This window comes from Ipomoea triloba, chromosome 9 (assembly GCF_003576645.1).
Source record: "Ipomoea triloba cultivar NCNSP0323 chromosome 9, ASM357664v1".
NCBI classification, from domain to species: domain Eukaryota; kingdom Viridiplantae; phylum Streptophyta; class Magnoliopsida; order Solanales; family Convolvulaceae; genus Ipomoea; species Ipomoea triloba.
Window position 1 is genome coordinate 18,988,065 of NC_044924.1, and position 17,395 is coordinate 19,005,459.

Sequence of the window (17,395 nt, forward strand, 5' to 3'; positions counted from 1 at the left end):
ACAACATCAATATCAAACTTAATACATAAGGAAGTCCTCCTTCCAGAGTAACTATTCTAAGATAGAGTAGACCTCAACTTGTACTTCCCTTCTGTTCAGAGCTTGCTGGGCTACAGGGGTCCACACTAATCTGCAACTGATAAGAACACATTGAAGTGTAGTTAGCGCGACGGCTAAGTAAGGAAATCCAATGTCACTTAAAAGTAGACAAAGGTTTGAAAACACGCATAAGAGAGTTTTGTAACTATACCCATTTGATGAGATTTCACCTGAAAATAAGTTAACAATGAAGACTTGTACAAAAAGTGTTTAGTGAATCAACATTCACCTGTCTCTTACTTGAAATCCATCTACCTAGTTATACCCTTATATAAATTCCACTAACACTACATATATCCATTCTTAATACTATTATTATAATGGTACGAACCCATAGTCAACCATTTATGAATCAATCGATTCCTAGCACCATTCATATTAACATCCTTAATCTTACTCCTTATCATAAATTTCAGTCCATATTACAATCCAATTCTCATCGGTACTCCATAATCATACTCATCATCACAGTCATAATTATATAAGCATTTAAATAGTAATAACCAGCATTTACCATAATAAAGTTAAAAATATTCCAATTAACACCACCATTTCCTTCTCATTTCCACCACCTCACCACAACCTAGTTATTCCAACTAGGGGAAGCAGATCTAGGACCTTTAGTGTGCACACCCCTTGTTGGGATTCCAAGCCCGCAGGTTAGTCACTAGCTCTAGTAACCCTGGATATGTTTCTACAAGGTTACTCAACGTGGTTAACACCAATCACTTCAGGGCCCATTGTTTGTGAATCCATTGTGAATGTTAAAAGGAATAGTCTCCAACTTCACACCATAATTTCATTTTATCACATTCTTTTACTTTCTCACTTATGCACTTTAAACAGTATAAACATACTTTCGCATATATATATATATATATATATATATATATATATATATATATATATATAATAATAATAATAATAACGTAATTATGATCTCTTAACCCATCATCAATGTCAAAAATTACCATGATTAGAAACTAAGCCTAATTATCCTCTAATTATAGTAGCATCATCACCAACAATTATCATATCATGCTTCACATTTAATAATTACTATTAAACCATGAACCCCTCATTGCCACACACTTCATTATCACCATACGGTAATATGCATCCTCACCTATAATCGTCAATTAGCTCAACAACTTAGTGACATCACCATTATCAATAACATTATTCATTATTCCATCATCCTTATTTAACTCTATCCTTAGCAGTAATTTCACCACTAACAAATCATATAAACAGATCACTTCGACAACAATAATATTAACATCATCCCTAAGCCTCAAGCAACAACATCATCCATAACCCATAAGTAATTCATACTTAATAACTACTAATTACCTCCTCACTATACTTAATCCATATCTAACCCTTAACCTTAATTTCTTCATAATCCACCATCAATGACAACATTACAGTACCTTCAACACCACTAATTTATAATCTCATCCTCATTATTACTTCATCAAAATTTAATTATCATCACCCAATCATCAATATACTTAACATAACCAGTTCATCATTAATCCTTAATCATTCCCAAAATCAATAATATTTGCACTTAAACACCTCAACACAAAGCTCATAAATTCCTATTTCAACTATCACTAAGCATCCTTAATCATTATAAGTCCATAATCAAACTAATTAGTCACCATAACCCATAATTTAGCAATATACTAATCACCATTAAGCTTAATAAACGCCACCATCATCAGTATCAAAATCGGTCCAACATCATCATGTTTATACTCCTAATAATCTCTTAGGATCCTTACCATTCCATCATCTAACATCAACAACAATCAAGCTTAGTTTGATCTCACGAACATCAAACAACCACATCATCTAAACATCAATAATCAATAATCAAGCTTACACCATTTAATCTTACTCTCGAACCTACTGGACTCCACTGGACGCGCAGTGGACGCGCGTCCAGGTCCGCGTCCAACACGTTCTGCCTATTCTGGACAGTAATTCAGCTTGGCGCAGTCCGAAAGATTGAGCCGGTAAAAATAGTTCCCGAACTCTTTTTCACTTGAAATTTTTATGGTAGAACCCCAACGCATAGTACTTGATGTCCATAAAAAGTTTTGGTCATTTTGGTCAGCGAATGAACACATAAAATTCCATCTTTGCCCTTGGCAGTGTGCTGTCCATAATTTTTCTCTCTAGACCAGTTTTGGAGAAAAATTCGAAAACCATACTTCCACTACTCCGATCATTATGAAATTTTATATGCGGGTTCTACACTTATAGAACTACATGTCTAAAAACAATAGGATCAAAATACCTTACCAATTTTTCCCAATAAATCTCGGAAGTTACTGCCAGAATCTATCCTGATTTCTTTCAATATTTCCACAAGTATAAGCCTATGTGGACATAAATATAACATATACATGCATATCCAAGCTATGAACATGTATACAAAAATATTTCCAAAGCTCAAAAATACCATATTTCAACCAAATAATCAATTATCCAAATTCAAGTGACTAATCCAACTTAAGGGATTTCCTTACCTCAACCGGGTTACTAGTTCTCGTAGAAGGCTTTTGGAGTTGATTTCCCCAATTTCACCTTAAACCCTAGGATCAAAAGCACCACCATAACAAGAGATTTCAAGAAATTACTCTCAAATTCATGCTCTAGGAAGGAAAATAGAACTTTTTACCGAATAAAAACGAAGATTTACCGAATAAAATTGAGAGATGTGAAGGAATTTGCCATGGAAATTGAAGCTTTGTGAAGAAGATGGAAATGGAATCATCTCTCTCTCTCCTCACGAAATGGGAATGAAGAATTGAAGAAATGGGAAATTGCTTTTATATTGATCCCAATCTTATGTGATAAGCTTGGAAAAAAAATAATAAAATAATAAAATATCTTCCAACTTATCAGTTGGGGTCCAAACAGATAAAGTTTCGGTAGAAAATAATCCAGATAGAATAATTTCCGAAACTAAAAATTTATTCCAGACTAACCCTCAAAATTGGGCTAGGTTCGGTACACCGCGAAATTTAGCGATGTACGATCAAAATAAATTTTCGCTGCTATGAGCTGATTTAATTAAATAGGAAATTCAAGAATAATAGTATGGTGTCTAAAAATCCATTTCCTATGACAAACGGGTCCGAATACTAGCTCTTAAAATTTTTACGGTTCGTGACCGGTACGTAGGTTCGCAGCTTAATAACAACTATACTCACTTATAAAAATTCTTTTGAAATATCGGGATATCATAACTCATGTATGTCAATACCTTAGGATAAAATAATAATGTTAGGAAAATACGGGGTATTACAAACAATCCCAATTTCTCCGCTGCTTCTCTAAAAGTTGTTGTCATAGATTCTCCAATCATTTTTAAGTGTTCATATGATTTGGGTGCCCTGACATTCATCAACAACATTCTCAAATAATATCTCTCCCCTTCAATGGGATTAACACTTACCAGTCGACCTACAACTTCCCCTTTTTTCCTTAGATACCAGTGTTTATCTTTGCTTGACCAAACAAAGTACTCAGGAAACTCAGCATACAATAAATTCAATCTCTTAGTTGTTTCATTAGTCGCATTCATAAAAAAAAATTGAGTTAACATCGTCTTTGAGCTAAGTTGATTACAAGGTCACTCAAAGCTTGTTTGGCATCAAACCTCATATACTGGTAGTTCTCCAAATGAATCTGCAAGTCTACTGCGGATGGTTTTATTTCAGCAAGGGTAAACCCATATATTCTCCATGCAGCTTTAGGAGGTGATACCCATCTTGCATTTTGGTATTCTTTTATTTCATCAAAGTCAATGACCCCTTCTCCAGAAGATAGATTAATTGCAACTCTATCATGGCCTTTATATATATACTTGTATATAAACTTTACGCACTTAATAGTTGCACAAACTTCAACATTGATATGACAATCAAATTTAGATAACAAATATGAGTTATAGGGTATCACCCATTTGTTGTCCAATTGGTGACCATGAACGGTAACAAACCTTGAATTGTCCCGGCACTTATAAGTAGTATATGAATTCTCTCCTAAAACTGTTGCATTAGAAAATCTCTTGGGATATCTACTTTTGCAAAGTGAAACACCGGAATTCTCAACCATACATGGATTTTGAGGATTCAGAGAACCACATGGTCCATGTATCATGTGTTTTGCCACTAAGGAGTGCAAAGAAGGATTTTGAACTGGGTCGGGTATTTCTGCACTAACAATCGCATCAACATCCCTACCCGAGTAAAATTTGTGGTTTTTCCCAAGATTAATAAGAAATGAGCATGTGGGAGGCCACACTTTTGGAATTCAATCACATAAGTATATGCTATCACAACTCCAAAAAGCTTTTTTTTTTATGAGGTCAACTTTCAATTCTTCCAACTTAGCACGAAACACTCTTGAAATCAAATCAGGCCTATTCTGAGACTCATCACAATATTCAAGCGAATTTTTAATCTCAGGCCAATTTGGGTTACATGTTATTGTCAAGAAAATATCTGGCTTACCATATCATTGCACCAATGTCATAGCATTCATGTATCTTTTATGCATATCTCGTGGGCCTCCAATGAAAGAAACGAGTAAAATTACTCTGCGTCCCACATTCGATGCATTTGTTTCCCCACATGCAATGTTATCCACTAATCCTTGCATACTCTCTGTTCGAACATCACGCTGTTGTGTTCGGAAATAGTCCAACCTTTGTGTCTCAATTTTGATATAGGTGTCAAGTTGTCAACAATGAATTGCTGAAAGAGTCTTCCTGAATGTAGAAGCATAGATTGATCATTTGGCCGAATTTGAAAACGAAAAGCATAATATTCTCTGCATGAAACAGTGTTCCGCTTGCTCTGACCAACAAAGTTTTCATTCTCTTTGTGTAACAATGCTTGAATTGAAGAAAACCCCCCAGGCTGGAGAATACCTTCACAAATGGAAGAACTATTTTGAGATGATTTAGGAACCTTAGATATGCCCTCGTGCCAACCGCTCTCTCCGTGAGGGAACAACAGAGGATATTGCAATGGATCATAACAACCGTAATAGTATTTCACAGAATGTGATTGACCAATTTTTCCAAGGACTCTAATATCATGATTGTTCTGACCACTACCATCTTGTTCATCTACCCAAATTGCTGCAACTTGAGAAGAGGTAGGCATGTTGTAAACACGTTGATCTAAACTTGAATTTGAGCGGATCACAATATTACAATCGTTAAGACTTGATGTATCCTTGAGATTTCTAAAGAACTGTGAGTTTGGATTCCTTCCAAGTACGTCAATAAGGTTCTCAACAACACTTACCTCCATTCTATCTGCACCTTTGATTCTATTCTCAACCTCATGGTCAATATCAAAGAAATACAATTGCAAGTTTTTAGGAGGTTGGTCCCCTGGCACCAAATCATTGATAAAATGGTACATTTGTCCTTGGACCTTAAATGTATAGATCCCTTTATTCCTCCTAGTTAATTTTTTGTCATAGTTATGGATGCCTAATGAAGTAAATGCAAATGTGTTGTTGTAAGTTCTAACACATGCTTGAAATTGACGTGACACTTCATCTTTCTCAGAAAACAATTGTTTCAAGAGCGAAGGCATTTCATTAGACACCAAAACAACTTGACCAGATGAGCAACAAAATCCAGGTGGTTCATATTGGAATCTCCTTGCATTACAATAGGTGCAAGGAGGGCAATCTTTAAGAACAAAAGATTGGTATCGAATAGAAGAAAGATTATCGTTCTGTTGCAAACTTTCCTGATTAGATATATTGAGTACTATTTCTAATTGCATAATCAATTGATGAATAAATCTTAGACATGTTTAATAAGTTAGATCTCTTGTATATACGTTCATGAATTAAACTCACACAAAATTGCAAAACAGATATTTATCTCATCTAGCATCTTTCGTTTTTTATCAAGATCCATTGTTGAGTATGCATTTCGTCGTTTCAAGTTGTTCTCTACTCGTTCACTCTCATTGGAAGCATACGATTCCCTAGATGTTATACTCTTCTCCACACGGCTAGATTCAGCAATTTCAGAACGCCCAGACTCCATAAAGAGTGGTGCTAAAAAAAACACTATGTTAGGAATATATTGTAATTGTTTTGATGAACCAAAAATGTAATATTAGACCCCCAATTTTATTTTGAGTCTAGTATAGGATTACGTCAAGCACAAGCCGAATCGGTTAAGCGAAAATTACAATAGTATAAATTTTTAATTTATACTTGTAAGTCATTCGCTTCCACTTTATAAATTGAGGAGAATTTGGAAGATTAATCAAGACTCGAAGACATCCCGGAAAGTGACAACGGTTCGAATTGCAAGAATTAATTCTCTCAGAGAAGTAATTAATTCGTGATGAAGATGTTGCAATTAAAAGTCAAAATTGAAGTCAATCTGGAATGGGTTCTCTCACAAAATATTTTAGAGGCTAACTCATGCAAGGAAAATAATTTTGGTGATGAGGATGACCGTGCCTCTTTATTTTATGGAGATGAGGATGACTAGCTCAAAAATTTAAAGAGAGGATGACTTGGCCGAGAATTAAAGCAAGATTGGAGATGAGGTTGACTTGGCCGAAATTCAAATCAAGAATGGAGATGAGGATGACTTGAATTAAATCAAAAGGGAGATGAGGATGACTTGACCGAAATTGAAATCAAGAATGAAGATGAGGATGACTTAGCCTATTGGAATTAAATATGAGGATGAGGATGACTTAGCTACAAGTCATTATGAGGATGAGGCTAACTATGTACATTCTTGAAAGGAGGATGAGGATGACCTACACATAAAGGTCAACCTATTATGCCATGCATGAAGGATGATTTACGTGTGAACCAAAGCAATAGGGGGAAGCAGAAAAATTATTTTTGAGGCTGAGTATGGCATAACCAAGGAGAAAAATAGGATGGTCTATTTATTCCAAAGGAGTCCAACACTGCCAACAACACTTCTAAAAAGGGAAAATAATATTTTCCTAAATATGGCATGAGGATGACTCCAAAAGGTGAACCAAAGCAATGTGCGAATTACTCAGAGGAGTGCAGCTTTGTGCAGAACACTTGTGAACACTAAGTGTAGCTGGGTGCAAAACACTTGGTTGAAGGGCGTAGCTGGGTGCAAGACGCTCGTGAACGTAGATGGGTGCAAGACGTTCGGGTTTGAGTGTTGTTGTAGCGAAAGTGCATTCGGAGTAGAGATGTGCTAGAAGAGCACAGATTCACTATTGTATCTGGGTGATTGAAGATAGTGGAATCTCTCCTGGAGGAAGGAGAAAGTGGAGTAGAAGGATTACATCACCTCCGAACCACTATAAATTCCTGTGTCATTTACTTTATCTGCTTGCATATTTATCTATCTGAGCATTGCATGCATTGCATACTTTGTCACATTTATTACTATTGAGCTTTATAGATTCATGTGACATCCCTTTTTGCATGCAAGACATATTTCCAACTCAACCTCATCCTGTGAAAGTTTTATTTGTTGTTATGCTACGAACCCAACTATTCATTGCATATACTGTTTGATCTGGGTTTGATAGTTCCCACGTCCGCATGCGAGCCAAACTTTATATACCCAGTATTTGAGTTATTCCTGACGTTTCTAACGTGTTGCATGTTGTGAAGCTCTTCATTTTTGCGTAACTTTGATTATAGCACTTTACCGTATTATTTTCTACTGCGTAATTCAAGTTGAATTTATTCACTTGGATTCTCTCTGTTGAAGTGTTATAATATCTTTTGAAAAGTTTGAAAAGTCTATTCACCCCCCCCCCCCTCTAGACTTTTCCCTACCCTATCGGGACCAACAAGTGGTATCAGAGCAGTTGTCTATTTGAGTCAAATCTTGACTGCTAGACAGATCTCAAACCTTCAAAATGAAGAAAGACTTGACTCCTAACCTGTTATTTTCATTAGATAAATTTGATGATTGGAAAATCCGTATGCAGGTTCATTTGTCTGCACTACATGATGAAATGTGGGAAGTTATTAAAGACGGGCCGATCAAAATCTTAAAGATAAATACCGCTGTAGCACAAACGAGTACAACACCGCAGTACATTCCTAAACCCAAAGAGGAATGGGGTCCAGAAGATCGCACACGAAATAACTTGGACAACATTGCCAAGGATATTTTGTTCAAAGCCATTGACGATACAACTTTCTCGAAAGTTCGAAAATGCAAAACCGCGAAGGAAGTTTGGGAAGTTCTTGTGAAGATTAGCGAAGGAGACGAACAAGAAAAAGACAACAAGCTCACAATAGCATTAAAGAAATTCGAGGATTTCAAAATGCTAAGTGGTGAATCTATTACCGACATGGAGGCAAGATTTATCAAAATCATGGGAGAAATTGTCGATCTAGGCAAAGAGATTGATCAAAATGAGATATTGCTCAAAATCCTACGTGGATTACCATCAAACTGGGATATGAAGGTCACGGCCATGAGAGATCATAGAGATCTAAAAATGTTGTCAACCGACAAACTTTTTAGTGATCTCAAGGTGTACCAATTCGAAATGAAGTCAAGGATGGAAGAAGAACGCGAAGAGAAAAATGCCGCACTCGTTGTCAAACAACCATCCACGTCAAGGTTAGTTGAAAACAGTGAATTATTATCTGACGAAAATTTTGCTTTGTTTGTTAGGAAATTTAAGAAATTTATGAAGAAGAAAAACACAAGCTCAATGAGAAGACCCAGACGAAGCAACCCAGAAGAAGTTTTGAATTTATGCTACAATTGCAGAAAGCCTGGACACTTTATGGCTGAGTGTCCCTATCCCAAGGTAAGCAAAACAAAAATGATATTGTGCAGGAAGAGGCTAAGACAAAGGATAGAAGATTCAAAAAGGATAAGAGAAAAGCCTTGATTAGTGATCCATTGGGATCAAGCATGTCAGAGGAATCTTCAAGTGATGAAAGTGACAACTCTAAGGATGACAGTGCATTATTTTGCATGAGTATTTCAAGTGAGTCAACCTGTGAGGACAAGTGCTTAATGGCGCATGATTTGGAAGAAGATGAGGAAGTATGGTACTTCGATAATGGATGTTCACGGCACATGACTGGAAACAAATCTAATCTTATTAATTTCAAATCCATCGAAGGACCAAAAGTTGTATTTGGAGGAAACGATCGATATGGTTCAATAAAAGGAATCGGAACGATAGTACGAAACGGATTGAAAATAGAAGATATATCCTATGTGGAAGGTCTAAAATTCAACTTGTTGAGTACAAGTCAATTTTGTGACAAAGGATATCTAGTAGAATTCTTCAAAGATAAATGCCAAGTGAAGAACGAATCAACCAGAGAAGTCGTACTTGAAGGAACAAGAAATAAGAATATGTACGTTGTGAATTGGAGCACTACAAAAGATACAGTGTGCTTAGTGGCAAACAATTCAAGCATCACGTGTTGGGAATGACACAAGAAGTTAAATCATTTGAACTTCAAGACCATCAACAAGCTAGCAGCAAAAAATCTAGTCAAGGGACTACCCAACATCACGTACAAGAAAGATCAAATTTGCGATGCATGTCAAAGAGGAAAAGCAAATCAAATCTTCGTTCAAGTCCAAGATGCACAAATCAAGCTCAAGACCTCTTAGTCTACTACACATGGATTTATTTGGTCCAGTAGACCTAGTAAGTATAAGTGGTAAGAAATATACTCTTGTTGTTATTGATGATTTTTCCAGGTACACATGGACAATATTTCTCAACAAAAAGAATGAAGTAGAGAAAAAGTTGCCAGAACTACTCAAGCAACTTCAAAATGAAAAAGAAGTCAAAATAGTCAAAATCCGTACCGACCGGGGTACAGAGTTCGTGAATGGTGTGATTCAAGCTTATTGCAATTCTCAAGGAATTGTACATCAATTATCAGCCGCAAGAACGCCGCAACAAAAATGTGTAGCCGAAAGAAGAAACAGAACGCTTAAAAAAGCCGCACGAGTTATGATTACGGCCGCCGATCTACCGAAACGTTTTTGGGCAGAAGCTATCAACACTGCTTGCTATACTCAAAACAGAAGCATGATTCACAAGCTGCACGACAAGACGCCATATGAACTTTGGAAAGGGAGAAAACCTAACCTCAGTTATTTTCATATTTTTGGATGCAAATGTTTTGTTCTGATTAATGGTAAAACACATCTGAAAACATTTGATGAGCGTGCAGATGAAGCAATATTTTTGGGATATTCCTCCACCAGCAGCGCATTCAGAGTATTCAATAAATCAACAATGGTGGTAGAAGAATCAATACATGTTGTATTTGATGAATCAACAAAAAGCAAGGAAGCAGATGTCTCTAATATTGGTAATGTGCAAAATAATTTATTTGAGACTAATGATTCATCTGAGATTGAGATCTTGCAGGGAATAAGTGATTTGGAACTTGACAATTCCAAAATTCAAGAAATGGGCGTGACACTCACTAGGGGAGATGAGGCTAACTCTAGAAATGAAGAAATTCATGTTGGTGAGGCTAACCTCATTAATGAGACAAATTTTGAGGATGTGGTTAACCACATGAATATTCAAAATCATAGAAGTGAGGATGAGGTTGACCAAGTTAATCATGATGGATACTCACGTGACAATCAACCTCTACCCACTACCAACGTCCAAGAATTTTTCGAACTTGATAGAAAGTGGCTAAGGAGTCATCCACAAGATCTTATTATTGGAAATCTGCAAGAAGGCGTGAAAACGAGATCAGCTGCACGAGACACTTTATTTACGTGTTTTCTGTCTCAGATTGAACAGAAAGAAATAGATGAAGCTCTAAGTGGTTCAAGTTGGGTTGAGGCTATGCAAGAAGAGCTAAATCAGTTCACAAGGAATGACGTATCGGAACTTGTTCCTAAACCAAAAGATCATAACGTTATTGGAACAAAATGGGTTTTTAGGAACAAAGCAAATGAAGATGGAATCATTGTTAGGAATAAGGCGAGGCTAGTTGCAAAGGGCTATTCACTAGAAGAAGGAATTGATTTTGATGAAACATTCGCCCCAGTTGCACGACTCGAAGCAATACGAATTTTTCTAGCCTACGCAGCATACAAGAATTTCACGGTCTACCAAATGGACGTGCAAAGTGCATTCCTAAACGGACTACTTGAAGAAGAAGTCTACGTGGAACAAACACCCGGTTTTGAGGTAAAAGGTGATGTTGATAAGGTCTATAAGCTAAAGAAGGCATTATATGGGTTAAAACAAACACCACGAGCTTGGTATGATACTCTGTCAATGTTCTTAATTAGTTGTGGTTTCTACCAAAGGCCTTGTTGACAAAACCTTATTTATAATTCAGGAAAATAATCATATTTTATTGGTACAAATCTATGTTGATGATATTATATTTGGAAATACTAATAAATCCTTGTGTGAGAAATTTTCTAAGCTTATGCAGAACAGATTCGAAATGAGCATGATGGGTGAATTAAATTACTTCCTTGGACTACAAGTCAGACAACTAAAGGAAGGAATCTTTATCAACCAGGCCAAATACACAAAAGACCTGATCAAGAAATTTGGCATGGAAGGAAAAGACTCAGTCAAAATACCGATGAGTACATCACTTAGACTGGATAAAGATGATGAAGGAAAAGATGTCGAACAAACGAAATATCGAGGAATGATTGGATATCTACTATACCTCACTGCGAGTAGACCCGATATATCATACTTAGTGGGTGTATGTGCTAGATTCCAATCACAGCCAAAAGAAAGTCATTTTCAAGCTACCAAGAAGATTATCCGTTATCTCAAAGGAACTATCAATGTGGGATTATGGTATCCCAAAGAAGGTAATTTTGAACTAACTGGATTTTCAGATGCAGATTTTGCAGGGTGCAAAATAGACAGAAAAAGTACCTCAGGAACGTGCCAGTTCTTAAGGGGAAGATTGGTCTCTTGGTTTAGCAAGAAACAAAATTCCATTGCAACAAGTACAGCCGAAGCGGAATATATCGCAGCAGGGAGTTGTTGTGCACAAATTTTATGGATGAAGCAACAATTAAAAGATTACGGGATTAATTGCGATGACGTTAGTATTTTCTGTGATAATACTAGTGCAATTGCGATTACCCAAAATCCAGTGCTTCACTCGCGAACCAAACACATTGACGTGAGACATCATTTTATCCGAGATCACGTTGAAAAGAAGGATTTAAAGATCGATTATATACCCACGGAAAGTCAAATTGCTTATATTCTTACAAAGCCTTTATGCGAATCAAGATTCAATACTCTAAGGCACGAGATGTGTATGATCGAAATGAGCTAAGTATCAATTCTCTTTATCTTTTAAGCTCGCATTTTTTTAATTATGCATGTTTTTATGTTTAATTTGAGATTTTTTTTTACGTATGCATGTTCAATGTTTGTGATTTAATTGCTTTATTTGGTTATTTTCGTACGTAGGCATGTGTTATATTTTATGGTTTATCTATGTTACGAACATGTGTACATTTTGTGACCATATTTGCCTAATTGCGTACGTATGTATATGTGTGACCTTATTTGCTTAAATGTTTTTATGTGTACGTATGTGTCTTTGCATGTACTCCTATCATATCTATGCATTAGATAGTCACCCTATCCACTCATGTATGGTTCATGTGATTCTCATAACTTGTCAAGATTTCTATCACTTGCTTTTTGTCCCATCTAACCCAATCTTGCAAGGAATCTTTGTTGCATGCATATAATGCAACTTTTGACCAAAGAAGGAAACGGTTTTTGAGGGTTGAAGGGTTGGAAGTTGTGAACCGTCCAAGTTATTGAATGAGCATTCAATATTGGGAAGTTTCAACACCACCCTCTCACTCCTATAAATAGACCGACACCTTAACACATTTCTTGTAGAGTTGTCTTGTACTTTTTGCTTGCAGGAAATCATGAAGCCGAAGAAGCAAGCCGAGAAGACCGTGAGACGCACTTCCAGGAGGATTGCCGAACATATACGGATGGAAATGCTGAGGGTAAGGCGGATTGCTAACGGTGGACATGAGGTTGGTGACACATCCACTGACCCAATCATGGTAGAAGAAGAGCCTGTGCAATCCACTGAACTAGCCGAGGGAGAACAAAAGACCGGAGGATCTCGTTGAAGGAGAATTACCTATGAGACACAACCCACCGATTAGGAAGAGAAAAAGGAATCCTAGAGTGGAAATTAGAAACAGTGAGGAAGAAGTTGTGACCGGAAGGGAATTGGTGGTGACAAATCCAAGTAGTGACATTGGAGGAGACTTTATGGATGTTCTATTGGATGATCACATCACACGTGAAGTGAATGTTCAAGAAAATCAAGAAATTAGTCAACCCAAGAGAATAAAAAATTGGAACAAATTTGGTTGATATAAATGTTGAGGTCGAGAATGAGGAGTATGAAGTTGAAAATGTTCATGAAGTTGAAGTTGAGGTCAACCCAAGAGAGATTGATGATGACAACACTTTTGAAGTTGAGGCTAACTTGGACACAAATATTGGTGTAGATGAGGCTAACCAAGGAATTGAATTTATGTCACAAGTGGAAAGTGGTACACGTGACTATGGTGGTGATGGTGACCGTGGTGTATTTCAAGGTGAGAATGTTGAAAGTGACAATTTTGTGGCTAACTTGTATGTCACAAATGAGCATGTTGAGGCCAACCCACGTGTGGATGCACAAGGTGAAATTAACGAAATTTTTGGTGTTGAGGCCGAACAAGATCAAGAAGGAGTAGAAATTAATCCAAGCAATAGTGATGATGTTGATGTTGGACAGACTAGTACTCCTACACCTAGACCTGTGCCAATAAACATAGAAGACCGAATGCATCAAGCCAGGGTGATTTCAAATTTATCAAGGGATAATTCGAATGAAGCAATAATTGCAGCTCTTAAGGAATTCAAGGAAGCAGTAAGCAATACTGACAATACTTTGTACACAAATTGCTTAAAATTATTTGAGCAGATTGCAGGCATGGAACGAGGCATGAACAGATTAAACCCAGTAATCAAGGAGGAGTTGAATGGTTTCATTGCCAAGATGATGCTCATATTGGAGAAAGAAATGAAAGCTGTTAATGAAGTGGTGACAGCTTAGAAGGATGCAATTGACAAAAATGACCGTGTGGTGAATGGCAAATTGAGGCATATTATGACTCAAATGGAGGAATTGAAAAATGTGACATCAAGGAGCAACTTGTCACATGAAGCAAGTATTGATGTATTACAAGAATGCCTACACACGCTAGTCAACACCGTCCAAGGATTAGAGAAGAAAATTGAGGAAATGGACGCAAGGAACAAGGCCGACTCAATCCTGATCAAGGAGATGAGAGCACAACAGAAAGGTGACATGGTGATGTTCAAGAAGATTTTGGATGCTACCAAAAAGGGGGAAGAAAGGATACCCTCTCATTTTGGTGGATCATCTTCGCAGGGGGAAGCGCAAGGGGAAGAAGAATGGGTACCGCCTACATTTCGATTTGTTATTGATTTTTCAGGTACACCCGTGTGCGTTGATGAAGATAGAGTAATCAGGATGTTCAACCTTCACCTACCCAAAGAGACGATATTCACCGAAAGAATAACTCTAAAGGAGTGTGCTCAATGGTACACTAGAGGAGTATTTCTCTCTAGTGATCCAAAGGAAGTCATCAAGCACTACTTGGAAGGAAGAGTCAAGGAGAAGTTCCTACATGATGACTGCAAAGGTAACTTCAAGAAGCTTAGAGCTAGAATAAATGATATACTTGGACTTTATTGATTTCTAGTTCTAGTATGTTATGTACGTACCATTATAACTCTATAAGGCTTATTTTGATTTTAATGATATGGTACGAATTGTTTATGTATATAGTGTTTTATAGTTGTTTTATTGCTTTATTAATTTTTGGACACAAGTTTTAATTTTGTAACATGCAAATTTGAGGGTAAAAGAATTATTGACAAAAGTTAAAATTGAAATTAAAACCTCAAACTTTGCAACTTTTTGTACGTGTCTAAAATTATAGAGCATGTAGGGTCAGTCAAATTGTACTTGTCAAATTGGCTAGTCAAAATAAAATTTAGAAAAATGAAAAATCAATTTTTGATTGGACTATAGCCAAAATGTTCGGGTATAGGTTTTGGTATCATCAAAAAGGGGAAATTGTTAGGAATATATTGTAATTGTTTTGATGAACCAAAAATGTAATATTAGACCCCCAATTTTATTTTGAGTCTAGTATAGGATTACGTCAAGCACAAGCCGAATCGGTTAAGCGAAAATTACAATAGTATAAATTTTTAATTTATACTTGTAAGTCATTCGCTTCCACATTATAAATTGAGAATTTGGAAGATTAATCAAGACTCGAAGACATCCCGGAACGTGACAACGGTTTGAATTGCAAGAATTAATTCTTTGAGAGAATTAATTAATTCGTGATGAAGATGTTGCAACTAAAAGTCAAAATTGAAGTCAATCTCGAATGGGTTCTCTCACAAAATATTTTAGAGGCTAACTCATGCAAGGAAAATAATTTTGGTGATGAGGATGACCGTGCCTCTTTATTTTATGGAGATGAGGATGACTAGCTCAAAAATTTAAAGAGAGGATGACTTGGCCGAGAATTAAAGCAAGATTGGAGATGAGGTTGACTTGGCCGAAATTCAAATCAAGAATGGAGATGAGGATGACTTGAATTAAATCAAAAGGGAGATGAGGATGACTTGACCGAAATTGAAATCAAGAATGAGGATGAGGATGACTTAGCCTATTGGAATTAAATATGAGGATGAGGATGACTTAGCTACAAGTCATTATGAGGATGAGGCTAACTATGTACATTCTTGAAAGGAGGATGAGGATGACATACACATAAAGGTCAACCTATTATGCCATGCATGAAGGATGATTTACGTGTGAACCAAAGCAATAAGGGGAAGAACAAAAATTATTTTTGACGCTGAGTATGGCATAACCAAGGAGAAAAATAGGATGGTCTATTTATTCCAAAGGAGTCTAACACTGCCAACAACACTTCTAAAAAGGGAAAATAATATTTTCCTAAATATGGCATGAGGATGACTCCAAAAGGTGAATTCAAATTATCTTGCTACAAGGAGCTGAAGATCATTATGAGAAAAGTCAGTATACTTTTCAGAGGCATTAATTATGCTCAAGCAAGAGTCACTGAACGGATATATTTCAGAGCAACCTGACTTATGGATTATGAACAAAGTCAAGTGTTCACACTACCAAAAGTCAAGGATGGATGGCTACAAGTTACATGGAAAATTATATCAATGATTGCAGAGGAACGTTGGAGGATTACCAGAAGCAAAAATTCAAATTCATTTGACGGAGCCATCAAAGTTGACGAAGACCATCAGAAAGCATTTAATGCTCTGAAGAATTACAACGGGCAAATAGCTAATTTAGCTATATAAACCCAAGAAGAATTGATACACATCACGGGGAACAAAATACGGATGAGATATTAGCACTGAATACACAACAAGTAATATTAGTTTTGAAAGTGCTAAGCAGTGAGCTAAACACAAGAGAAAACAAGTCTTAGAAAAGAAATACACAACAAGTCTTTGTGCGAATTACTCAGAGGACACTACTACAGAAAACACCTTTAACGTCGGTTTTTTAGCACTTTTAACGCCGGTTAAAAATCGACGTTGTTCTGGCCGACGTTGTATATAAATGATACGGCGTCGGTTGTAAAAACCGACGCCGTATGTATTTTTTATGTTTTTAAAATAAATAAACGACGTCGGTTAATTAAAAAAACGACGTCGTTTATTTAAAAAAAATAAAAAAAAATACGAAAAGATGTCGGTTTTTTAGGAAAAACCGACGACGTCGTTTATTTAAAAAAAAATTAAAAAATGATACGACGTCGGTTAATAAGAATTAACCGACGTCGTTTATTTTTTAAAAAATAAAAATATATATATACGGCGTCGGTTATATTAAATAACCGACGCCGTTCTTAATTAATTTAAAAATATATATATATAAATGACGTCGGTTAGTTCTTATTAACCGACGTCGTTTATTTTTTTTTTAAATATTAAAATTATTTTACGAATCTACCTAAAACCTGTACAGTATATTTCAAATTCACACATAAGTTTCAGAACCTGTGTAACAAATTAACATTTATAATTCACAATTGATCAAACTAATAAAGTTCTCAATTAATCAAAGCTAATAAACATCACAACTTATCAAACTAATAAAGTATACTACA

The 17,395-nt window shown here is 36.2% G+C and overlaps 1 protein-coding gene across 1 annotated transcript; it reads left to right on the forward strand.

Moving 5' to 3' along the window:
• The first annotated feature begins 8,024 nt into the window (after nucleotides 1-8,024).
• On the forward strand, nucleotides 8,025-9,574 carry LOC116029668. Its single transcript, XM_031271716.1, has 2 exons — nucleotides 8,025-8,754; nucleotides 8,934-9,574. Exons 1-2 carry the CDS (start codon nucleotides 8,025-8,027, stop codon nucleotides 9,572-9,574), a joined length of 1,371 nt encoding a protein of 456 aa, XP_031127576.1.
• Nucleotides 9,575-17,395: the final 7,821 nt, after the last annotated feature.

What these genes read in the sequence shown, in the direction of transcription:
- LOC116029668 (XM_031271716.1), top strand. Translation starts at nt 8,025, where the DNA reads ATGAAGAAAGACTTGACTCCTAACCTGTTATTTTCATTAGATAAATTT. An exon ending in GTCAAGGTTAGTTGAAAACA is followed by an intron (nt 8,755 to 8,933) that starts GTGAATTATTAT and finishes CCCTATCCCAAG; the next exon opens with GTAAGCAAAACAAAAATGAT.